At 40.5% G+C, this 26,486-nt stretch overlaps 1 protein-coding gene across 1 annotated transcript in view; it reads right to left on the reverse strand.

Moving 5' to 3' along the window:
* Nucleotides 1-21,463, reverse strand: part of PITRM1 (pitrilysin metallopeptidase 1) — a 29,144-nt gene extending 7,681 nt beyond the window's left edge. The window contains exons 1-20 of the mRNA XM_065627524.1: nt 21,363-21,463; nt 20,833-20,935; nt 19,503-19,609; nt 18,391-18,542; nt 17,903-18,017; nt 17,703-17,799; nt 17,156-17,316; nt 15,548-15,674; nt 14,704-14,792; nt 14,024-14,152; nt 11,569-11,682; nt 11,058-11,154; nt 8,106-8,240; nt 5,954-6,092; nt 4,738-4,854; nt 2,976-3,108; nt 2,228-2,348; nt 1,347-1,423; nt 869-1,034; nt 644-744 (exon numbers count right to left, since the gene is read on the reverse strand). Coding sequence (XP_065483596.1) covers nt 644-744; nt 869-1,034; nt 1,347-1,423; nt 2,228-2,348; nt 2,976-3,108; nt 4,738-4,854; nt 5,954-6,092; nt 8,106-8,240; nt 11,058-11,154; nt 11,569-11,682; nt 14,024-14,152; nt 14,704-14,792; nt 15,548-15,674; nt 17,156-17,316; nt 17,703-17,799; nt 17,903-18,017; nt 18,391-18,542; nt 19,503-19,609; nt 20,833-20,935; nt 21,363-21,409 — 2,327 coding nt within the window. The 5' untranslated portion in view covers nt 21,410-21,463. The remainder of the gene's footprint in view (nt 1-643; nt 745-868; nt 1,035-1,346; nt 1,424-2,227; nt 2,349-2,975; nt 3,109-4,737; nt 4,855-5,953; nt 6,093-8,105; nt 8,241-11,057; nt 11,155-11,568; nt 11,683-14,023; nt 14,153-14,703; nt 14,793-15,547; nt 15,675-17,155; nt 17,317-17,702; nt 17,800-17,902; nt 18,018-18,390; nt 18,543-19,502; nt 19,610-20,832; nt 20,936-21,362) is intronic.
* Nucleotides 21,464-26,486: the final 5,023 nt, after the last annotated feature.

Below are 26,486 nucleotides of genomic sequence, written 5' to 3' on the forward strand. Positions count from 1 at the left end.
CATCATTTCATGTTTCGCAAAACAAAACTTTGCAACTTATGTCACTTCAAAATGACTTATTTTTTGAACTAACGCGCCTGACACTAAACACCTTAAAGCGCTCTCTTACTGTTTCCAATAGATGCATAAAGCAGGTTCCAGAATGTCACTATTTGTTTGGGGAGAAAAACATCCAAAACGACTGCATTCTACCGTTACAGTACAATATAACAGTATTTGTCTCTTAGTAAAATTTAAAGAAAAAACCCAAAACAAACCAAACAAAAAAACCAACCAACCAAAAAAAAAAACAACCCCAAACAAACCAAACAACCAAAAAACCAAAACAAAACCAAAACCCCAATAAGCATAATTTTGAATATTTTTGTAAAATCCCACTGGCAATTTACACACTTTTGGTACAGCTGTTACATAAGAAATTTGCCATAAATTTCTCATACTTATTAAACAACTAACAAAATAAGCCATAGCCATCTCTTTGTAAGCAAAGAGAACTTAAACTAGTAACATTTGCGTAGTTTTCCCACAGACCTCCCATTTCACTGAACCCCAGTACTCCATGAAGCGCACTAAGAAATGCACATTGAGAACCTACAGCCTCTCTTTAACCAAAACGCCCCTTTTCTTTTTAGCTGGAACTCACCTGATGTTGTCGCTGTTTAATAAATACTTCTTAATGCGTGGCAGTTTGCGCAGTATTGGTTTAATATCGGACATTTCTGCTACTCTTTTCATTAACTTCACCTGTGCGGGAAGCAAAGGCAGAAAGACCACAGACTTAGGGAATAAAGTGAATCAGCAAAAACGAGCACTGTAATTGCAGAGTCAAGGATTTGGGCCTCGCTGAAGGATGCCATCAATTTCCCACCTGATCCATCCCACTGAACATCTCCTGCAGTTCTCCAGAAGGCGTAAGGTTTTTGCTGGCTCTAATAGAAGCGTACAAATGCCCACAATCCGGAACCCCATTTGAGAGCTCCTGGGCAGTCTTCTTAACCAGCACTCGGAAATGCTCTTCCTCCTCAAAGCGGGGGCTGAAAAAGAGTAGAAGCAGGTCTCTAGGTCATGCAAAAGCACACCAATGGAATGTATAATACTGAATCATTCATCATTCCAAGTTCAAAATGCTTTTAGACTGCTAGTTCTCCATTTAATCCACTAGATAGTCATGCAAATGATGGAATGCTTAAGTTTAGAAACTGGAAGCCAGTCGAAGATACAGTTATAAAAAGAAATCCCAAAGAAGGATGTCCAAGAAGAACAGAATGGTTCGGCGAAAGGGAAAAAGAGAACCCCAAAACACATGCAGAAACACAAACAAGTAAACAAAACCCAATGTACTGTACTTGTTAAATATTTCACTCCACAAATGCATCATGTCTGGCAGATTTCTATCCAAGCAGAGAGATGAAAAGAGCACACCCTGAAGGAAAAAAAAAAGAAAAACAAAACACAAAAAAACCCTTCACACAAGACAACCAAAGCAATGGTCTGAGAAATGCACAACTTTTTATGAGAGTGATGCAACGATGTCAACCTAATGCTACACATCACAAAACCACTTCAATGCAGGCTGTGCTACCAAAATCAGAGCAGACATGAAATGTGATTGTTCTTCACACAAAGCAGGCCTGTCAATTCCTCCTTCTCAACAGTAAGTAGCAGTTCATAAACAGAATTTCTCATTTTTCACATGAAGTACAAATAAAACTGTACTGGGGATGCACCTTCCTCAAAAGGAGTCCCCCTAATTCAACTCCAGGATCCATATGGAGTAAACCACAGCAGCAGACACCAGCAATTCTGAAAAAAATCTTAACAGGATGTTGCTGGGATTGTTATGCCCAATACTAAGGTACATCCCATGTTTCTGAACCACACTAACAGTGACATACGCACATTAACAGCAATCTGCACGGAGAACATTGTACTATTCTGTCCTCTATCCTCAGCTTCCAAAACCTTTTACAGCAGTCAAAAAATACAGTGACAGATGCTAGGGAAGCACTGCCATAAAATGGATAACCACATCAAACACGCCCCTTAAAAAAAAATACTACGTTATTGTAATTCTCAAACTTATATCTTACATGAAAAGGCAAGAGTGTTTTTATACACTAAGTTTTCAATGCACATTACCTGACTCTCCACCTGGAAGCCCTGACTGACCCTTAACGACAGAGCTGTTACTGCAAGCGTAATGTCTTAAAGTTTATGATTAACTTACCTGTTCATACACATCCAGGTGTGAATCATCTGGAATGATATGTGGGCTGACAGACATCCCACCTGTTTTCAGTTCTATTTTCTGGGCTTGTTCCCTGTAATCAAGGGCCCCACATCCCATCCTGTGAAAAACAATACAGATTTATTTCCATTCTCAGTGTATGCCAAAACCAGGATCCATATGCCATTTGCAAAGAAGACTGTTTAGGTCAATACTAATTTAGCAACTAAACAATTTGGGGCATTATGAAGCAATCATAATACTTCACACCTTACAAAAGAAAAAAAAAATCATACACCAAGCTTTGCAATTAAAGCATCCTGTTAATTCAAAATGGTGTATTAAAAAGTGTGCTTTATGTACAGGCTTGCTACCAACATCCATATGGAACTTCAGTAATAACATCACATAAACTGTTATCACCAATAAAAACAACAGATTCCTCCTTTAATTCTTTATTCCTTTAGTTTCTGCTAGGCTATTTTCCATTTATATCAATTTTTCAATCTGTTCAGGGAATGCTTGTGTGGATGCTGGGGAACAAGGCAATGCAGCGACTGATGGAGAAGGGGACAGGAACTGGCAGCTCTGTGGGGAAGAGAGAAGACCACTGCTTCGGCAGGACACCAACTTACCAGCATTTCCCTTCTATAACAAGAACAGTTGCTGAAGGTATTAAAAGCGATACTATTTTAGTCAGCTGTATTACTTCTTATTAATTTCTTAAAAACTAAAGCAAACTTCTCACTTTGTGATGACATTGCAGAAGAGCGGCACATATGGTTTGAGCTCTTCAGGAAGCGTGTTCAAGCTGGAAACAGCTCTGAAATAAACCACCCCGTTGGTTGGCTGAGCACAGTACTGGACAGGAATTTCATCAGCTAGGGATAAAAAAAACAAAAGCGAAGAATAGCCAGCAGCTTCCTACTATAAACATGTAACAGCAAAAAATTTCTTACAAGAACTTCACATTAAAGACTATTTTCTGTTGGCACTTCAGACCCATTTCTTCTTTAAACTCTCCACATCACACTGAATGCTGGACTGAAGGGGTTTTATTGTTTCTGTCCATGGTAAGGTAATGGATACCTGGACAATTTGAAGAAAGAATTATTTTGAAAAAGGCCACGTTTTAGAGATAACATTCAAATGAAGGAATGCTAATTTGTTTCTGAACAAGTCAACCAGTTTTTCTACCCTACTTTTTTGCCTTCATCACCTCAAAAGTTGAGGAAAGCAGGTTCTCACACTGTACATTCTCTGCTAAGCTAGGGCATTAGAGTATATGCATTAGAATTTTCACAAAACGAGGTCATTTAAATATCAAAATTATACAGTACTTGACACTTGCTGCTAATTTTTGCAGGAAAGTGTCTGTTAGAAATATACTACAGAGCAGTATTACTTGCAAGATTTTGACAGAACTGTAACAAAATCGAGATCTACAATTTCTTGTTTCCTATCAATCTGTGGGATAGCCACTGGCAAAAGAGGGAGAAACTTGCACTGAATTTATGAAGAATGACAATCTATTTTTTTCCCCGTGGCTCCTGTACATGTTCTGTAAAAAACATGTGGGGAGGGAGAGCCGTAAGGAAGGTTCACTGCATGAGCTGCCAGTGTCGCTGCACCCTGGATAAGTGTTTGGAAAGTGGGGAGATTGCTCAAGAGGAGGGGAGCATGTCACCACAGAGTGCTCTGAATGCAGAGCAGAGCCCTGGGTCCGTCTAGAACAGCTCCACATTGCCCCACAGAGGCCATGGCACAGAGCATCTGCAGATCCACTGCAAACTGTCTACTGCAGAGGCGGTGCTCTAGAGGAAAAGCATTGCAACTATGTCCAACAGAAAGTACATACACTTTGTAAAGAGGGAAAAAAAGAGCAACAGCTGGGCAAGCAGCTAGATAACAATAATGGAATAGTTTGGGTTGGAAAGGACCTTCAAAGCACATCTAGTCCAACCCATGCAATGAGCAGGGACACTTCAACCAGATCAGGTTGCTCAGAGCCCCGTCCAGCCTGGCCTTGAATGCTTCCAAGGATGGGGCATCCACCACCTCTCTGGGCAACCTGGGCCAGTGTTTTACCACCCTCATTATTAAAAAGTAATTTTTAATGTTTCTTTCACCCAGAGGGTGCTGGACACTGGAACAGGCTCCCCAGGGAGGTGTCACGGCCCCAACCTGACAGTGTTCAAGGAGAGACTGGGAAATGCCCCCAGACACATGGTGTGAACTGTGGGGTTGTCATATGCAGGGACAGGAGTTCGACTCAATGATTTTTGCGAGTCCCTTCCAACTCAGGACATTCTATGATTCTATGTGTGGCCTGAATCTCCTCTTCTTTAGTTTAAAACCATTACCCCTTGTCCTATCGCTACAGGTCCTACTAAAAAGCCTGTCTGCATTTTTCTCATAGGCCACAATACGCTGGTCACATAGGCTGCAATAAGACCTCCCTGGAGCCAACAGGGTTGCTCTTCGGAGGATGAATTAGTAGTTAAGCCAACCTGCGAGTGTTGTTTCCAGCACAGTGAATGGGATTTTGGGCTCAATGTCGGACACTTTTAGAGCTGGGAGACAAGAGGTATCCTGAGGTTTGCTCTGAAGAGCAATTAATTCCAAACCTAGTAAGGAGAACAGAATACCAGTTTGTCATTTTCTGCTTTTAGTGAAAAGTGCTGTCAGAAGCTACTGAGGTGATGCAGATCGGAAAAACACAGGAGTTTCAAGTTTAGAATTTTCTATCAAGAGTTCTTCCAAATATTTTACTGAAACAGATTCTGGAGTTTATCACATCACAACAGCAAACAGAACACTCTGCCTTTGTAAATTCTCCTTCCATTCCCCACTTCACATCCTGTTTACAGTAACATGCAATTTAAACCCTGACAAAGTGACATCTGTCAGTCCTGTCACCCAGCTCTGTGAACGCCAACCCAAATAACCCAGACCTTGCAGGTAAGAAGCTTCTTTTCAACTCATTCCCCCCAGATCTTACTCAAGTGTCCGCTCACCACCCCGATGCAGCTAAATTGTTGTGTTTAATTTTACATTTCAGCCTTCCAGATTCTAACTGGTCACCTCTAAGTACTCTCAAATTTATCTTCCTGAGTAGAAATCCTCATCTTATTTTCTGCTCCCCTATCTCCTGCCTAGAACCAAAGCTTCAGAAGATTAATGTCACTTTTTTTGCAGGATTTCTTTGGCTAGATCACAGTTTTCACAAAATTAGATGACTGCCCAGGGTCTCCAAGATTTTGTCCAGAATAATTTGAACACAACATTATATTTATAGTTGGCTTTTTAATTAGAAGTGAATTTACAAAATGTAAGTTTTATAGGAGCATGAAGGAGACTTCAAACACTCAAAAATAAACAGCTTCAAGGTAAACAGTGGAATTAATCTTGTATTTAGTGCAAGTTAACATAGGAAAGAATAAGCAGATCAACATTTTAAAACAATCTCCCTTCTTCTGCCTTACTGGAGACATTGATAATTCTATTTTTGAGTGTTAAAACTAATGGAGTATACCAGTCATACACTGCTGTGTAAACACTACACTGCATAGCCCCATAACACAAACATTCAACAAAAAATCATCCCTTTCAGAGCAAATTCTGGAGAATGCCTGAGAATTTAAGATATTCTACAGCACAGCAGCTAAAAAACTGGCTGTGTTCTTATGCAGTTACCCAAATAAAAACATGAAAAAGCACATTAACCTTTTTCAAAGATTTGGGTTTTTTCTTCTTCAGAAAGAGCATTGACCTTTTTTTCCAGCTTTTCTGCTTCCAATTTTGCTTGCTTATCATGGTAGTCTTTCTCTGGACTCATTGACAGAGTCAGTCTATGTGGATTATCCTGCAGAAATATATCCCAAAACAAAGCAATATCAATTTTGAGGGCAACTTCCTTCTGTTTTGCCTCAGATTATTGCTTCAGCAGCAGTAGATACAAACAATCTATGCATCATTTGGCTTGCATATTATCAAAAGTATCACAAACAGGCAATTTAAACTCTCCATTTCATACAGAACAGTCTGCTGCGAGGGTGGCGAAAAGAGCAGCTTACCACAAGAACAAGCATGAACAACCTTATGTAAAATTTTAGTATAGAGTAAGAATCCCTCAACAGCACATAGTACTCATTAGTTTAATTAAATCAAAGTTAAACAACTGTACAAATGCTATAGAGCAGTATGCCACAGGTCTTATCTGGAGAATGTTCCAAGATGAGGAATCTAGTTAAATGCAGGAGGGTTTCATTAAACATCTCTTTCAACCTGCCCAAGCCTGAGTGCAGAGAGATCCCATACGATATCAGACATGCATGCCGTATCCTGCTCAGAAATGCTTTACATCAGTCTGGCTGCCAGAGAACTCCATGCATTATTCAAGTGTCACAACTGCTGTTGAATTTCTCTTTGTTGACACCAGACTGTGGAATTTTAATAACAAAATTACTCAAGCAGCTTCCATTTTATGTAATTCTGGGAGGCTACTCAAAAGATAGTGACCTCAAAAATTGCCCATTTCAAAGTAGGAGTCAAGAAGCAACATCTGTCATTGACAGACACTGCCAACAGTTTGCAAAAATGTAATTGGATTCTGTTTTATGACTGTATCTCCCCCATGCTTATGTGGAAAGCCTGTGGAAACCTGATTGTCTACAGAAGGAAGATGGAAATGCAAAATTAACCAGGCATAGTAAAATGGAGAGGATGAACAGCATTCCCTCCCATGCTCCCAGCCTTCCTGCTTTATTAACCTCCAGACATGACATACAGCAGTGCATGACCTTCTGATACAAGACCATCCAGCTATTCACGTTATTTCCTATTGAGTCAAGGTGTTGCCTTGGCACTCTCAGCAGAACTGCATGGTAAAGGACATTCTCAAAAATACCCCACCTGTTTTTCTCCCCTACAAAAGCCAAGCTTAAGAGCTCCCTACTACATCCAGACACTAATAATGCCTTTAGGAAATACAGATTTCAACTGACGCCACTGTCTTTTGTTGCCTTTGAGTATATGCATTTACTCACTATTAAATCAGGTTGGTAGTTACCTGTAATAGATCTGCCCTTCAAAACAACTTGAACAATTCCATAGGAGAGAAAAAAAACCACAAGCAAACAAACAAACAACAAAAAAACCCCCCCACAAAAATACCCCCAACAAAACAAAACCAAAAAAACCCCAAATAAAAACCCACCAACAAAACAAACACCTAAAAAATCCAAAAGAAAACCACTTTTGCACTGTTATCACTGGGTTTTTTCTTTCTGGCACTGGCTAACTTGGGGCTTCAGAACTATTCAGTGTTATAATGCCTTTACTATTTTTAGTCCTTGAAGAACTCCAGTAGAAGTTATGGAGAGGAAAACAAGAAAAAGAGCAGAAAGCTGTCAGCACTGACAGCAACATTCAGACAGCAGTTCAGTGAACACGAGGAGCACCACACCAATCTTACTTATAACCAAAGTCTTGTCAAGGAAAAAGAGCTACATCATGCTATGCCAAAACAAAGGAACACACAACTAGGTCTAGAATTCTCTGTGCTTCTGGGCTTCTCATTAGGAGACACCCATGTGCCCCTCTATAGCATCGGGCATCACAGTTTGGTAAAATATTAGTATTTTATCAATGTTCGAATATGTGTGTTTCGAAATGTCCAGCCATAGAATTTTCCCCATTTTGATAAGTTTTTGCTTCAACGATTTAAAGGTAACATGCTTCATTCAAAAGTGCTGCTGTTCATCTACACCTAAAACCAGGTAGTATGGTTATAAAAGTTAGACTTCAGCTCAATTTTAAATACAAAATAGTGATTTAAAAATTAATACTACAGATATTTTTCCATCGGTTTTCCTACCTTAAAATATGTTTTAACTTTTTCCTGAAGAAATGTGGGATTTTCTTTAAGGCACCGCCTGAACCGAGAGACTTTATCTGCAATCCTCAGAAGCTCGACTGGATCTCCATCTTGATTCCAGCAGGAAGCTATATACTGAATGGGAAAAAATCATTACGTAAGCAGGACAATCCATCTGCATTTCTATAACTGTCAGCATCTGTGTTCCAAAACCACCTTACCATTTATATTTGAATAGCAGACATATAATGAGTAGTTCCAATATATTTGGAGGGGGAAAAAAAAGCTGAAATCTTTGTTCAGATTGAAAGACTATTCCATCATCTTCTGTTCCTTGTTCTCTCCTCTAATTTTTTCATACCAAACATTCTTTTTTTTCTCATAGGTGTGTATATCTGTATTCTGGACATCTATTCTCATAGTCTTTCTTCCCTCTTATTTAAAATAAAACCATTTTTCAGCCCAAGAAAGAAGGAAAAAAGGAACAGGTGGTAGAGGCAGAGTAATATATAAATTTTATAGTCTACCCACTTATTGTATGTCAAACATGTAACACTGATGAGACTTCGGAGAAAGAAAGTACTAAATAACCAGAAATATCCCCAGAATACTTCTTTTGGAAGGACTTTATTCTAGATTTATCCTCTAGTTTGAGACAATTGTTTGCTTAAGTCGCTACTGAAAGTTCTTCAAATACACCACAGGGCAAGATGTCAAAACTTTCTCCATTTCTACTCTGTCTGAGTGGGCAAAAATAAACTAAAGCAAAATTTAAAAAAACCTCAGGACATTAAGAAGAAAAAGCCTTTAAAAGTATATAGAAAACAATGCATTGGAACTGTCAAAACCACCTTATCTTTTCTTACCTCTTTAGTTACAAGCATGTATCACAAGTCTTCCATACTTTTTCAGTAATATCTATTATTATCTGTTCTGTGGAAACTCCCTGATGTGTTTTAAAGAACGGAATTCTTTTAGAATATGCTCGAGTTAATTTTCTTGAAATAAAAGTAGTCACCACTTATTTGAGGCTTCCATTGTGTCAGTACAGCAACTTAGTGGTGGTTCTCAGTAAACGTCCTAGAAGTTTAACTATACATCTAAGAGTGTTGCCCAAACACTTCTTGAATACAGGCAGGCTCGGGGGCCATGACCATGTCCTTGGTGTCATGATTTAACCCTGGCCAGCAGCTCAGCCCCACGCAGCAGCTCACTCACCCCCCTCACAGTGGGACATGAGGGGAAATCAGAAGGGTAAGAGTGAGAAAAATCTTGGGTTGAGATAAAGACAGTTTAATAGGTAAAGAAAAAGCAGTGGGCAAGCAGAGCAAAACAAGAGATTCATTCGCTACTTCTCATCGGCAGGCCGGCCTTCAGCCATCCCCAGGAAAGCCGGGCTTCATCACGCCTAACAGCGACTTGGGAAGACAAACACCATCACTCGGAATGTCCTCCCTTCCTTCTTCTTCTTCCTCCAGCTTTATATGCTGGGCATGATGTCATATGGTATGGAACATCCCTTCGGCCAGTTTGGGTCAGCTGTCCCAGCTGTGTCCCCTCCCCAACCTCCTCGCTGGTGGGGTGGGATAAGAAACAGAGACAGCCTTGAGGCTGTGTGAGCACTGCTCAGCAGTAACTAGAAAATCCCCATGTCATCAGCACCATAGTCAGCAAAAATCAAAACCACAGCCCCATACAAACTACTATAAAGAGATTTAACTCTCACCAGTACACTGAGGAACTTGTTCCAATGCTTGACCACCCTCCTTGTGAAGAACTTCTTCCTAATATCCATTCTGTACTTCCCTGACACAGCTTGAAGCCATTTCCTTATGTCCTATTACCGGATACAGGACAGAAGAGACCAGCACTGCCTGCTCTGCTCCCCATCATGAGGGAGTTGAATGAGGCTTCAACCTCCTCTTTTCTAAGCTGAACAAACCTAGTATCCTCAGCAGCTCCTCATAAGTCATGTCCTCTAGTCCCTTCAACATCTTTGTTGCCCTCCTTTTGACATGTTCTAATATTTTTATGTCCTTCTTATATTGTGGAGCCCCAAACCGCACACAGCACTTGAGGTGAGACCACACTAGCACTGAGTGTTGCGGGGCAATCGCTTCTTTTGACCAGTTAGCTATACTGTCCTTAATGCACCCCAGGATATGGTTGGCCCTTTTTGGCTTTATGAGACTCATATTGAGCTTACCATCAACCAAAACTCCCAGATCCCTTTCTGCAGGGCTGCACTCCAGCCTCATTCCCCAGCCTATATGTATATCCAGGATTATACCACCCCAGGTGCAGAATCCAGATTTGTTTTTGTTAAACTTCATACAGTTTGTGGTTGCTCTGTGGTCCAGTCTATCAAGATCTTTCAGTGAGAGCTGACTGCAAATACTGCAGCTAACTCATTCCCAAAGTTACAATTTGCAGAATTCTCAGACACCACGTTCTGCTGTGGAACGTACTTTCTGTAACCGCCCTGTATCGAAATTTTCATACAGCTTTGGTATCAAAATTTGAGTCCAAGAATTGAATTAGTGTATATTTTCGCTTGTGAATCTTAAAATTTCATTACAGCAGTACAACCCTAAATTCCATATAAAAAAACAGTCCTATTTGACTTTTAAAAATACATAGGCATCTTGCCAAAACATACAGTTCCAAGAGCCAGTATGGCATGCCTCTCTTACAGAAGCAATCGCTGCTCGTGCAATCAAAGCTACTATTCAGGGAAAGACAACAGGCTCACTGCCTGATTAAGTCCCACAGTGTGGAGTTCAGCGATAGTTTGAAGGCTACTGAAAAGAAGGAAGAAAGATGTACATGAGATGACAAAGGAAAAGCCCTTAAGTGAAAAGTTTTACCTATCAATTTCATAAAGACGTAGACAGTAGATTTCTTACACATTCCTAAAAAAACCACCACACACAGGCACACATACAGACTTACAGATGTCAGGGCAAGTCCAAAACTCGTAGACTGATGCTTCAGCTGGATTTCAATTTTGTGAAGTAGAGCTTCAATCCTGTCTTCCTCAAATCCTTTCCTTTGAGAAGGGAACACGAGAGAAGGAAACTATATCCATTAACACTAATCACTTCAAGTGAAGTTATGAAAATTAATTACAACATTGATAAGGGAAGAATTACAACATAATGTATTCCATACTGAATCAAAACTGATACGAAATAATCTTATCACGATATATCATTTAGTGAAACTGCACTAATGTCATTAAACTCCCAAAGGTTACGCTGCTGAACACACTGCAATAGAGGAAGTAGCAGATACAAGTTTTAAGAGTATTGAACAATATTACTGCTTATTTGGTGCATTTATTTTAATATCATTAAATTTTTAAGGTATATAAATGCCTGGATATTATTATATTATTAATATCTAATTGCAAGAGACTGTATGAAAGAACTAAAAGTATTCTCAAAAATTTAATGTTACTCACACTATAACTTCATCAATGGTTCTAGCAATTATCTGTTTCACAGTATCAATGTCTCTTTCAGCAATACCCTGTAGACCCACGCTGAAATAAGCTTCTCTTGTTGAGCCATTAAACCTAGAATAAAACATATTCAACTCAGTGACAATTACTAGAACTTAAGCATTAAACCTGCCAGCAAAGGCAGAAGAAGGGGAAAACCACTTGTCATTTCCACATACACACAGAGAGGATTTTAAAAGCTAGATAGAAAGAAAAATAATTACCGAAGTGGCAAGAAATGGAACTTAAAAGCATTTTTTGTTCAATTCCAGTAGTAGTAGCCACTGTTAAGAGAACATATGGCATATGGTATTAGAGAAAGAAAAGCAGTTACAGAAGAAAAGCCAGTCTTTTCTGTTCATCTTCTTATTCACCTGCAAGTATTTTCAGGTAATGAAGACTCTTTCTTTAAGGTGAAAATTTTAATTGCCTGTAACACCAAATACCAAATTCTACTTAAGCAGATGAGTGGAATGGTACTTTTAAATTAGTATATTTGAAGAAGTATTTGTAAACTAAGCGGTGAATGTGAAGTGTTCCATGTTTGTTGCAGTTATTTTCAACAGTACTTAAAAAAAAAAAAAAGGAAAGATAATTTTGTTCAAACTGTCAAATAGAGTTAACCATAATAGCTCACCCTTAGCGAGACAAATTGACACTTGCAGAAATACAGAACACATGCAGCAATTCTAACCAAAGCCAACAAATAGAGGTGCTCATCTATTCTAAACATCCACTATTCCATACCTAAAAATGACAGAAGGAATTCAATGGCAGACTCAGGTGTTGAATTCTGGAATACCAATATCTGGACTGAAACTTATTCTTCTAGACTGATGCATCAGCACAGCCACTAAGGCAAATTAAAGCAAACTCACTGTATGTCTCAACACCGTATTAAAATAGTCAACCTGGCAAAGGTTCAGCAGACAAAACATCCAACAACTGAATCATTCCTTCAGTGTCTAAACATGGATTTCTACTGCCATGCCCTGTGACATCAAGATGTCTGCATGGCACTGACATGCATGACACAGGACTTGCAGGAGGTTCATGACTTCACACAGAGACAGTTCAATCCAGGCAGAGTACCTACCCCAAGGTATTAAAATCATAAATGAGTATATTAAGGTTTCCCACTCAAACATCTGAGACAGTCACTGAGACAGTCAGTAGAGACAAAAGCATGATTTTTGTCACCCTGAAGTCTAAAATCAGTCAGATGAATCATGCCCTGAAAGTGCCTCTTTCTTCCTGCTGACAATCAAGGCAAACTACAATGGGCAGCTGAGCCCGTAGTTGGGTGAAGAGAATCCATCTGCCCACAGAGCAGGGCCACCTCAGAGGACTGCCTGCAAAAGCTGCAGCTCGAATAAGTGTTAGCAGATATACATACCCTTTTGTCCCGAGGCCATGGCAAGTTAATGGCACCCAACTGCACAAAAGCACATCTGTGCCAAACATACTGTCCTGGTTTTGGCTGGGACAGAGTTAATTTTCCTCCTAGTAGCTGGTATAGTGCAGTGTTTTCGATTTAGCATGAGAATAATGTTGATAATACATTGACGTTTCAGTTGTTGCTAAGCAGTGCTTATACTAAGTCAAGAACTTTCCAGCTTCCCGTGTTCTCCCAGCAAGGAAGTGTACAAGAAACTGGGAGGAGACACAGCCAGGACAAGTGACCCAAACAGGCCAAAGGGATATTCCATATGACATCATGGTCACTATATAAACCGTTGGCTGGCGGGTGGCAATTGCTGCTCAGGGACAAGCTGGGCATCGGTCACTGAGTGGTGAGCAACTGCACTGTGCATCGCTGGTTTTGTATATTCTATTATTATTATTGTTATTTTCGCTCTCTGTCCTATCAAACTGTCTTTACCTTAAAACATAAGTTTCACTTTTTCCCCCCCCGCCCCTCAATTCTCTCAACCATTGCACAGGGTGGGGGGTGAGGGAGCAGCTGTGTGGTACTTGGCTGCCTGCCAGGTTAAACCATAACTCTTACCTACTACTAAATCACCGAATTAAATCAAAAAAGCAAAGGTAACACAGTACAGAGAAAAGCTAGCAAACTCTTCTGAGTAATATTAAATGGCCAAGATGGAAACCCCAGGTAAGTCAGGGCACTGAAAGTATACAATGTTTTCATCTACCCATTTTTCTGGATGATAAGCTTTAAACACTACAACTTTGTTTAAACTAACATAGCTTCTATCAAATTATTCTGACAAGCCAAAATTACATTTCAGAATGCTTTATAGTTCATCAGTAGAAACTCAAGATATTTTAATATTAAAATAAGACTATTCCAGTATAAATCGCCTCTATGAGAGATGACTTCTCCCAACTTAATAGTGGTTTGTAACTCTTCTAATATTGCTTATAGGGATGAAATATAAATTTCGACACTTACCCAACATCAGGAGAAAAATCTGTACCAACACCAGACTCAATCAAGGCTTTGTAGAAAGGAGAATTTGGCTCATCAACCAACAGTGAAGACAATAAGCTTAGCGTGAATGTTTCAAAAGTGTCTGTAATACTGGAAAAAAATTAATAGTCCTTAAAAAACATCAAGCTATGAGTATATGACACCCAACATCACCAAGTTTTCTTCAGATGAATTACTGCTACAAAATAAAGGCAGCAAGGGAAAAATAATTGCCAATTATGAACACTGCACCAAACCTTACTGAACTGGTTCTGAGTCTTCCACTTATTATAATTAGCAGTAAAGCAAGTTAAATTGGGCTGCAAGGATAAAGTTAGTAGTAGGGTCATACAGAAAAGCTTGCACATGGCAGGAAATTGAAATACAGGAAGCTGGCATTCCCAAAACTCTAATCCACTGAACAGTTCTGTAAGATCAGAGCTGATTTTCCTTATATCTATCTGCTAAAGATAAGAAAAATTCTGCTTGGTACCTAAAACTTATACCTACTAAAGGAGGCTTTGTCTAGCTTTCCCATGGCATTATTTAACTTCAAAATGACATTTATGAAGAGGGATTGGGGGACATGAAATACACTCGTATCTTGCTCAAAAGTTCTAAAATGAGCCTCTGATTCAGAATTTTCATTTTGATACACTTACTCTGTCAACAAGTAGCTGACACTGACAGTTGTCTGCTTGGAAGGATCAGCAGCAAATGAGTCTAAGCCACATGTTACACTGTGTTCTCTCTGTAAAGTATAATAAATACATTTGATGCAGACTAAATTCAGAGCAGAAGTTACAAATAAAAAAAAAATAACTGCTTGCATCTTCATAGCATCTTTCTTTCAAAGATTTCAAATCATTTTACAGATACTCATGAGTAAGTTCAATATTAGTAAGTAAATACACAAACAAAGGTTATCGTGAAAAATACGAGTCATAGCTCAGCTTTTACAAGTGGAGAAACGGAGTAGCTGATCAAGAAAATCTGGCCATAATTAACTCTCTGAGCTGGGTTTCAGAGAAACACTCAAGCTTCTGGACAAGCCAGGGAGGAGATGGGTGAGTGGAAGGAGAGGAGAATGGAAAAATTTATTTTTCATACCAATGTTTGGAAGTTTAGGTACCAATAGAGGACATATTTCCTGACACTTAACTATCCATATTTTTATAAGTAGCTCTAAATGCTTTCCATTAATAAATACTTCAATACTCCAAATCCTGAGAGACTTGAAAACTGGAAATAAGAAAAAACAAAGAACTGCATGCAATGTTTACATTACTGAAAATCAAAAGGTGATGTAGTTTTTCCCTCATTTTAACAAAAAATAAAAACACTTCAGCACATTCAAATAAACACACTTCTAAACAAACAAAATAATTCCAGCAGGCTGGGCTAAAATGTTAACCTGTTATATTCAGTTTCTGCAACTCCAAGATCAGATGTGCAGTTTCTGTTTGTTTGTTTCAATTTATTTATTTATTTATTTATTTTACTTACGGGCTTTTCCCAAAGTTTCTGTCTTGGGATGTCAGTATTTGATTCAATTCTTTCAAATTTTATCAGTGCTTCCTCATGTATTTGTTTCAAATGTTGCTCCAGTGGAAAATTACCATAAGTGAAAAATCTGCATTTCGAATGAAAGATTGAGATTAAGCACCAGGTTTTACATTAAATTTACACTAAAAGCTTTTATTATATCCAAATTTTATGTGATTTTCAGTGATTCAGTTAGATCAATAAGGGAACATGCTTTGTAAGGCCCCCAGGTTAAAGGCCTCCCAGTGTGCCATATACGTAAGACCCCTGGATCTGCTGGTAAATCACACAACATTTTTCAGCTTCTGTTTCATGCTTCGGAGTTCATGAAAAGAATTTGTTTAGTTGCAGCAATATACAGTGTTCCAAGAAAAATATTAGTAGTTGAATCTAGAATCCCAGTGTTCTAAAGCTTCAGAAGATGAAATTCTTATGATCTTCACACATAAGGTATAGAATACGATGATCTTAACTGATCTATAAAATACAGCTGGTTCTGCGGGTCAGACTACCGAAGTGCACTCCCATATCTATAAGAAACATCACTGGCTTCGCTAGATTAAATATCAGGATGAGGTATGTCTCAGGTAAATATTATTCCCCAATTAAAATCTAAACACAGGTACAACAGAATATTTGAGATGACGAGAAAAACAAAGGCTGGTAAATTCACTATCACGACACAAGCTGACGTTCCATAAGTGAATTAACCAGACTAACAGATTGACCGCAAAATCAGTTTAGAAGAAACAATGATACTATAGACTTCCCTCCATATCACCTTCAAATTTTCAAGCAAGCTGAATTTTAGCTTAGAGACCTTGTCAGTATCAACAGAACTAGTATCCGAGTCTAATAGATATCTGTTATTTAGTACCTGATACAGTAATGTGTGATTCAGGAGCAAACAACCATTCATGTGTAACTTCTTTTTATAACTCCTAATCTGTGTTGATTTCAAGGAGAACAGGAACCCCTAGACCCATCTGCGTTACTTGTATCTTAACTCCCTAACACTACTGCCAAATACTTATTAATATGTTCCACTTCCCCTGAACCCATGAGTTTAAGGCAAATCATCTGCAAAGAAAAATCCCCCAAACAAATCCCCATAATCAAGCAGGCAGACGTACTCTAGAAAAATCAGCCATCTCTTGTTCTGTAGCCCCTGCTTTCCAACTCACCCTTCACTTCTCTCCCTAGAGCAAATTCCTTGCTTCAATGCTGTCTTACCTGCTGGAGTGCATAGGCTATCAAAGTTGCTGGTAATACACACAGAAACACTGTACCACTGGTTTTCCTTCACAAAAATACCAACAGACTCTTAACTCACTACCTTGTTTCCCCAAAAATAAGACCTATCCCAAGAGTAAGCCCTGGAATAATTTTTGAGGATGCTCAAAATGTAAGCCCTACTCCAAAAAAAAGAGACCTAGCTACAGTTCATTAAAACAAATCAATTTAAATAGGGTCCAGGCAGCTATACATGTAAAAAAGCAAGCATCGTTTGCAGCAAAAATTGTATAGGACTGTCTTATTTTTGGGGAAACGGGGTATGTAACCAGATACCTGGAATTGCTCGGATGATAATGCGTAGCATGGAACTGTTTAAGCTGCTCCCATGTGAGATCAGGAATACATAATGGATCTCCACCAGATACTACACCATAAGTGTGATCAGGAAGGATTTTATTCTGCAGGTGCTGTGCAAATATCCTCTCATTATCTGTCTTAAGAGGAAAAAAATACATTTCAGTAAAAGTCATCAAAACACATTTTAAAAATAAAAGGTCTTCAATAATAAGACCTCAGAGCCCCTCTTCATATAAGCATTTTGTTCTGCAGTCTCATGCACTTGGGTAAAAACAGCTACATTATGTCAATTTAAAAGAAAATTCTACAATAAAATCCATTAGAAAGGTGAATTTTTAAATGTACACAAACTTCCAATGGGCTGATTTTAAGAATAACCATGTAACAGATTGCTGACTTTACTGAGGACTTAAATTTCACAAAGGATAAATGGAAATCTCTGGTGCAATAATACTCTTGATAACCTGCAGCTTAAGCCACTTCACCACATACAAGATCTTAAAACAAAATTCACAAAACTTACAAATGCCCCTTTCATTTCATTAAAAACAACTCCTTTGAAGACGAGAGGTGTCTGGGGGTCAGCTGGGTTCTCATGTTCTAACCTCCAACCTTCTTGCCTGCAAAAATTAATAACAGGAAGTGTTGGGAGTTTGATGGGTTTACTTTGGTTTTGGTTTTTAATTTAAGGTTTGCATACAGCTCAACCTGTCCACATCTTACCAGAAATCTAGTTGACGCAAACACGGAAAAAAGGCTGCATCCAAGTACACTGAGAGGAGATTCTGAAAATCTTTGTGATTTTGTGTTGAAAATGGATAGAGCGTGTAATCACTAGCTGCATATAAACAAACACAAAAAGATCAGAATTTTGGAAAGTCTGAGATGCATTTTGTCCTCATTTATATCTAATCTCTCATCTCTCAAACGCTGCCATTATTTTACCATGAAAACTTTGCTTTTGCAATACATATAAATAACTAAATGCACTGCTGTATACTACAAAGATCCAGCTCTATTGGGACTTTGTAGTTGCCAAACGAACAAGATCTATTTTGTTGCTTTGCCTTGTTAGTTTTTTAATCTCTCACTCACAACATTCACACTTAATAATAATGGTTCTCCAAAGGGAAATTAAGGAGAGCCGACAGACAGCTCTACTGCAACAAAAACTCATACATTTTAAGTTGTATTATTTACTTTGCGCTCACCTGTGAACGCGTTCATGAAAGTGGACAGTGACCTGTTTAACATTTTAAAAAATGGATCTCTGCAAGGATACTTTTGAGAACCACACAACACAGTGTGCTCGAGTATATGTGGGACCCCTGTGCTGTCCAGTGGAGTGGTTCGGAACTGGATACTGCAAGACAGAGAGCACAGAGAGGAACATGGTTATTAGTGCTGAGAAGTCCGCTCACCTCCTGCCTGCAGCTGAGATTTATGGGAACATTCTCACTGTCCAGTAACTAACATGGCTCACAGCAGGATATAGAGTTATCAAGTTCTTTAGACTCTTGAATGTGCAGCCAGGTCTTTTAGAGGGTGCACAACCTCTGCACCTCTGTTTCTGGAGATGGGGCAGCAGTTTTCAGCACTTAACTAAACACATTTCTTTTTTAGCCAAAAGGCTCAGAAAAAAACTTCATGGAAGGTTATGGTTAAAAGGACTGGTTTGCATTTTGCAAATATAAGGCAATTTATGGGAAAGTCCTATTTTAGGCTCACCAATACAGAAAAAATGATAATAAATTTGTAGGAGGTTAGTGGAGAGCCACAAAAACAGTCAGGGGCTGGAGCACATGCCCTGTGAAAAGAGGCTGAGGAAACTGGGCTTATTCAGCCTGGAGAAGGAAAGGTGAAGGGACTCAATAGCTGCCTTTCAATACCTACAAGGAGTTTACAATGAACTGCTTCTTTGCATAAATCTGCACAAGGGAAGGACAAGAGACAATGTTTATAAATTGACACAAGAGAGGCTCCAACTTGATATTAAAGATAACACCATACAGACAGTCAGACATTGGGTACAGGTTGCCCAGAGAGGTTGTGGAATCTCTGTCTTTGGAAATTTTCACCTGGACAAGTGTCTGAAGACCTCATCTGAATTAAGTGCTGACCCTGTTTTGAGCAGCAGACTGAACAACAGACCTCAGGACATCTGTTCCAACCTGTAAAACTCCAAGGAAGTCCCACAAAGGAAGTGCAATTGTCTTTGTTATCACAGAAAAATCCAATTATGAATCTGGATTACAATTTAGAAACCACAAGATGATGCTGAGATGGAATCTGAGATATATATATATATAAATAAATGTTTTACCTGAACAGGTTATTGGAGTCCTCCCGTGCCACATGTAAATATCTGGCTCCTGTTCCATCATGACTAAGCTTCACTGTAGTCAGGAACAGCTCAGGAACAGCTGTCACCTGCATTGAAGAAAACATCTGTGTTACAGTGTGACTGCAACTAGGTCAAATAAATCATGGATGATATAGCAGTGATCAGTTTGTTGATCCTGTACATAATACCATCGTATACAGTATGAAATTCTTTCTTCCTATAATTTGTGGGGGAAATAAAAGATGTAAATGTAAAATAAAGTTTGAAAAAAACCACAATTCAAATGCACTACAACCAAAGAACTATACTCTTCTGGTACAGACATTAAGACCAGAACAATTTGATCATAAATACAAAGAAAAGGCATATATTCGAATGCCAGTGCTCTGGGCAGCAAAAGAAAAATCAAGGAACCCAGTTCTACCGCTAGCTCTGTCACTAGCAATTATGTTTTGCAAGTTACCTTGACTCTCTGCTTCTGCTTTTTTCTTTAAAAAAGTAAAAAAAAGTTTCACGTAATATTTCCATTGCAGCTTCTTAACAAAGGTATTAAAAGCAGATTAGGAAACAAACTATTACTTGAATGTTTTTCACAAAACAGCACACAAGGAAGTTTGGTTACCTGTCAGGATTTCTAGAAGACCACAGTGAATGCTCAACATCTGTAGCAGACACAAATTCCTGGGGTGCATTATTTACGCTAGGAGAGTTAGCTCCCCATAGGAATGTGTGTTAATGTTACCTTAAGAATTTGCTTGCAGAGGAATCATAGAATAGTTTGAGTTAGAAGGGACCTTCAAAGCTCACCCAGTCCAACCCCCCTGCGGTGAGCAGGGACATCTTCAACCAGATCAGGTTGCTCAGAGCCCCGTCCAGCCTGGCCCTGAATGTTTCCAGGGATGGGGCATCTACCACCTCTCTGGGTAACCTGAGCCGGTGTTTCACCAGCCTCAGTGTAAAAAATTTCTTCCTCATGTCTAACCCGAATCTCCCCTCTTTAGTTTAAAGTCATCGCCCCTTGTCCTGCCGTAACAGGACCGTCAAAAAAGCCTGTCCCCATTTTTTTTATAGGCTCCTTTTAAGTACTGAAAGGCCACAATAAGGTCTCCCGAGACTTCTCCAGGCTGAACAACCCCAACTCTCTCGACCTGAATAACAAGTAACTACTGTATCATTTTTTAACTGACCAACTAGAGCTGCTCTGCAAATATTCAGCGTGGAGACTCCTGGCCTCACTCAGGCACTTTCCAACCAAGGGAAAATTATCTACACAAACGCAGAGGAAACGCAAGTGAAGGGCGACGCTCACCTGCTCCACAGTGAACCCGTGGATCTGCTCACCCACCCGGTACCGCAGCGCTCGTTCGTCAGCCGGGACACTCCTCCACCTCCATGACTTCTGAACCAACGACCTGAAATAACACTTCTCTGTAAACCAAACACACCCCCACCAGCGGTGCTACAGCAGCGAACGAGACCCAACCCCGCCCGGTCCCTCACCCCCGCGCCGGGCCGGAGGCAGCGGGGGGCGGACGGGCGGGCAACCGCGCAGCCCCGCGTCCCGCCGGCCTCCAGCCAGCGGCGGCCCTTGCGGAGCGGGGGCTCCCGCCTGCCCGCTCGGGGCCTCCTAGTCCCCGTCAGGGACACGGCACAACGCTACCGTCCTTCGGCTGAGCGCCACGGAGCCGGCTGCAGCGCGGAGCCCGCCCAGGCCCGCGGCGGGGCCCGGGGCAGCGGAGGGCGGGCCGCCTCCCCGGCGGAGGGGCAGGGAAAGGACCGGCGGGGAAAAGACTGGCGGGGACCCCGGCCCGCTCCCTCCAGCTCCCTTCCCATCCTCACCGGCCGCGGCTCAGCAACCCCCCGGCCGCCCGGTAGCAGCTCCACATGGCTGGGCGCTTCGGCAGCGGGACGGGCCGCACGACCGGGCCGGCGCAGGCGCCGCGGCCCCGCCCGCATTGGCGGCGGGGGAGGCTCCGCCCGCCCTTGCCGGGCCCGCCCCGGGCTGCGGCGGCCGATGGGGGCACCGCGGCGGCGGTGGGGCCGGGCCGGGTCGCCGCAGCGCGGGGCGGGGGGCGGCGGCAGCAGCTGCCGGGCTGCGGGGACGGCGCGGGGTGTGGGCGGCGGGACCCAAAGCGGGACGGAGGGGACTGAGGCCGGGAACGTGACCCCAAAGCAGTCTCGTTTTGGGGAGGGTTGATTTTGGGGGTGGCGTGGGACCTTTTGGAGATGCCTTTGCTTGTTCAGGAAGTTCCCGGGAAAATCAAAAGCTGCGTTGGTTGTAAAGGGATGACCTTTGGGTGGAGCCCATTGTTTGCCTTTTCAAATTTAAAAAACAAACAAACAAAAACCACAAAAAACCCAAACCAAAGCATAAAAAAACCCCAACAAAAACCAAACCAACCAAACAAAAACAAACAAAACCCAACAACCTGAGATAAATGTGTTTCAAGGGCTGGCATCTCCCCTTGTCCATGCCTGGCCAATGCATCTCAACATTTCTACGCAAAAAATTCTGTGAGGAAAATGAGCAAAACAACCAGGAGTAAGCAGGAAACTAAACTGGGCTTTAATGCTGCAATGGTGTCTCTGCAGAGCCTTTGTCGCCCGCACAAGGCGTTTGCACAGGGCAGCAGGGTTTAGATAAGCTGGCAGGCACAGATCTTCTTCCAGTAAACGTCATACCAGGGACCCCAGTGAAGATTTGCAGGATGTCACGGTACCCACCAGAAAAGTGCTTGTACACTGTACTTCCATGCCCAGGCTTTTATTTTTTCCGTTTTACAAACTAAAATGATTTTTAGATAGCAGCTTGATAGCTGATTTCACAGTGCGTGCTCGTGAGGTTTCCCAGAAGGCCAGAACCTGGGAGGTGCAGCCGCCAAACTGCAGATCCCTCACTCCTGAACCTGAGAGCCTGTTTAGACCTAAGAGGCCAGATGCCAAAAGTGGAGACCATGTGGGATTTTAAACAAACACAGAGTGAACAACAGGTGCTCGACACATCCCATGCTGCTTGTCTTCAGATCTTTGGCTATGCTGCTAAATGAAAAAAAAAAAAAAAGGAACTTAAAGTATCCCGGGAATTTTTGTCTCTACCATCTCTGACCTCTTCCTGCTCATCGCTGACTGCCGTGCAGTTGTCTGCGTCCCGCTGCCGCCTGCCATCTGTCCCGTCAGGGATTTATCATCCTGGCATGACTCAGCCCTCTCGCTGCCCTCCTGCCCTGCTTGCTGCGTGGCTCCTCGTCGCTCCAGCGCCTTTCATTTCCTCTGTTTTTCTCATTTGTGTTTTCCATGTGATTTTCCCATTTCATTAATTTTTAAATTGGATAAAAAAGCCAATAACTTGCTGTAGTTAAAACCAGGATGTTGTGCATTAACCTCTATAACCTGTCATCTATCTTAATTACATATCTTTCTCATTCTTTTTTAAGGCTAGTGAAAAGGTCCAGTAACTTTCATGTAAAGCTTAGACGCTGTGTACTAGCAAATGCAATTTGTTTGCTCCTTATTTTCATTTTACCTTATTTCCTCCCTGCATTCTGCCATTTCACCTCCTTTTTGTCCTTTTTTTCTGTATTTGTTTCAGATGAGAATCACGTCACACCACTTTGATAGGAGCTGCTTCCAGTATATGTTTCTTTTCAGTATATGTTTCCAGAAACTACATGTTTCTAACACCATGAAAAAACAGTCCTTATGGGAACTCTATTTTTTTTTCAAGCTAAAAAAAAGCAATGACAAACATATAATGAACAATGTTCTCAAAAGAATAAACATATGAAAAGAAGTACTTCTGAGACTCACATTGAGTGAGTTTGCACTGCATGGTGCAATTTTCAAATATTTCTAGATATTTTCCAGGTGTTTATAGTTGGTCACAACAGGGTTAACTTGCTGCAATTTTTATTTTAAAAGACTCTGCTGTTTTTTCTGTTGACTGTTCAGTTCCCTGGTTTTACTAACAGTTTACTAATTTGACCATAAGTTACTGTCTCTTTTTACAGATTTCTTGTCATCAATATTTAGTTTGCTTCATGGTTTGTAACATTCATCTTTATGGAACATCAGGCAGGCAGACATTTATTTATTTTTAGTTGGTGTTTATATTGGGAAGATGATTTACTGGCTGTCTGGTTCTTATCACTGACATAGCGTTTGACAGGCAACCTTTCACAAACGTAACCAATCTGAGTGGGCAGAGTTTCAAAATATATCGAACATCATTCCTAAACTTAAATTTAATCACAAAATGGAAGTCTTTATACTATCCCTTAGACAACTTTAAAAACATTTTTTCTTTCATCTACTGTCTTTGATGTATTTTGTACATCAGAGCTTTTCTTTTGGGAAATGAAACAGAAACTTATCTGTTATACTTTTTTTCTTCATTTTCTCACTGTGTAAGATTGGTGCTGCACTGGTAATGTTAGAGTAGTATATGATATTCTTTGTGAATGTATAGGCACACACATGCATAAATATATATAATTTTGTAAACATAACTTTTGCATCTTAAGAAAAGGATAATTCAGAAAAACCTCACTGCCATGTGAAAACATAACAGTTATAATATGGTCTTGGTCGACTTGTCTTGATAAATCACATAAAACCATTTGGATTACCGTGACAAGATTTTGCTTTCAGTTATTTAGCAACAAATTCTATGTAACTGTAGTTACTTCAAAGAGCTTTTCCACTGGCGAACACGAGAAGACAATTTAATCCCCAGTGTTTGACTAGAGAGATACCTTTACTTAGTGTTCTTTTCCTTCAAAAGATTTTTGTTTTCAATCACAAGTTTATCTAAACTAAATATGTGGGCTAAAGATTCCCATGCATACACGAGCTGTTTCTTTTAGAAAAAATCAACTAAAACTGTTTAGGAATGAAAATGCTACTGTGTGTTTAACTAAGAAGATTCGTTCTTTATCCTCTGGAGCAGAGATTTGTCCCTCCCACTTTTCAAGTGCATCTTTTCTTACGGACAATAAGGCCCAAATTTTGCCAAGTTAAAATCTCTGAAAAATACATAGCAGATGCTTGTTACAGTTGGATAACTGTATTTTCTATGTTGTTGCCTACCAAGCATTCTTGAATTTCATCATTTCTCACTGCACAGAGCATAGACTGTGCCTGCACCTTTCTTCTAGGGTTTCCTCAGGGCTAAAGTTAATAAAAATTATTTCCTCTATGTCTGCTTCACACTCCCAGGGGAGAGACCAGTGATTTTCTGCACAGCTCTGTACTACTTGTTAAAAAGAACATAAAACTCCTTATGAAATTCAGCAGAAGTTAAAGGAAAAAAGGCTATGCTCAAGGTCTGCTGAAAGACAGAAATTCAAAGGGCATACAGTTGGTATTCAGAAATTGTGCTTCATCAGTGGACAAAATGATGAGGGGACTATCTGCTTGTCAACCCTTTTTTGAAGGCCATGAGTAAAGACTGTGAAGGCAGTACGCAATAACGGTGTGGCAGCCGCTGAGTTGAGAAGAATGAACTTTCACATCCCAGATGCTGTCCCTTCTCTTCCCCGGTTCCCTGCCATCACCACCCATCATCTTCATGCGAGAGGGTCTGGTAGGAATAGGGTTTTGAGAGGACATTAGCATGACCCCAGCTTCAGCTGTTACCTTGGACATCACTGAGCCCTACCGGTACCCTTTGCTTGTGTGTCAGTTTTATTCCCAAAATTATTTATTTGCACTCCTGCTTTTGAGTGTGTTCTCTTCAATAAGAAGACATTAGTAAGCAAGGAGTTTTGCACCACAGGTGTCAGCCAACATTCAGTGGGGCACTGAAATCAGTATTTTATAAAGCCATGCAGAGAGAAATGTTTGCCAGGTCTCAGCACACCTCCTAATTTATCTGTCCATGTTTTTTTTCCAGACAAGATTGCATGTAAAAGGCAGAGACAGAGGCTGATGGTTCTGCTGCTGCTATTTTTCTGCTTCCTTCCTACCTTCACAAATGGCTTGAAACCAAGACTTGGGGTATCCCAGAGATTGTCTGCCCATTAGCAGGACTCCTGTCAGTGGCAGGTGGAAGATTATTAAATGGTAGCGTGAAAGAGAGGAAACAACTCCCCAGAAAGATTTTATAGTAGGAAATGGAATGGAAACTGAGGGCAATGTTCAGTGTGGTGATTTTTGGACAATTTATCTCAAGGAGATCTCCCAAGGTACACATAGGCTCTCCACTGGGCTGTGTGACCCCGTGCAGGACGGAGTCTGGGATGTGCAAACCCTGCTTTGTATTGTGCTGACAGAGAGCAGGACACCTTCCAGTGCCACAGTACCAGAAGCAGGTTTGTACTGAACCAATGATTTGAGAGAAGGAAAAAAAGGCAAATTGTGTGTCTTGCTAAAAGCCTGGGATGATGCAGTGTATCAGAAGTGCTTCTGTGTTTTAGGATTATCTTGAACTAGAACACCTGGTTACAGTCAAGAGGAAAACCTTGCTTAATAGTTTACATTTCAAATGATTTTACTCCCCTTCTTCACATCTTTTCCTGCATCTTTATCAAAAGATTTAAATATTTTATTTGCTTCCCCTACTAACATTGTGAGGAATCCAGGGAGAGGAAGGAGAGAGGAAGGTGGAAGGGAGATAGTGCTTGGATCAAGGTTGGCAAAAATTACATGGTTCTGTAATATTATGCAAACACATAAGTGAGGAAAGCTGAAGAGACATCAGTATTATTTTTAGGAAACGGGATATTACAAAGGATTATCATTAACTGAAAATTGTTGCTACAGAATATCACAAATGTAGGAGTGGAAAGTTGTTCAACACCTCAGTTCTCAGGAATTAAGCCGAACTTCATTCACAACTTGTGTGGTGCCTCCAAATTGAAATTTAATGCTTTATTCAAACTCTGTGGGAGTCACATGTTAACAATGACAGCTGAAGGAGTATGAATCTCAGGGATAACAAACAGTGAATTAGCAAAGTCGCAGTAT

This window comes from Caloenas nicobarica, chromosome 2 (genome assembly GCF_036013445.1).
Source record: "Caloenas nicobarica isolate bCalNic1 chromosome 2, bCalNic1.hap1, whole genome shotgun sequence".
Taxonomy (NCBI): domain Eukaryota; kingdom Metazoa; phylum Chordata; class Aves; order Columbiformes; family Columbidae; genus Caloenas; species Caloenas nicobarica.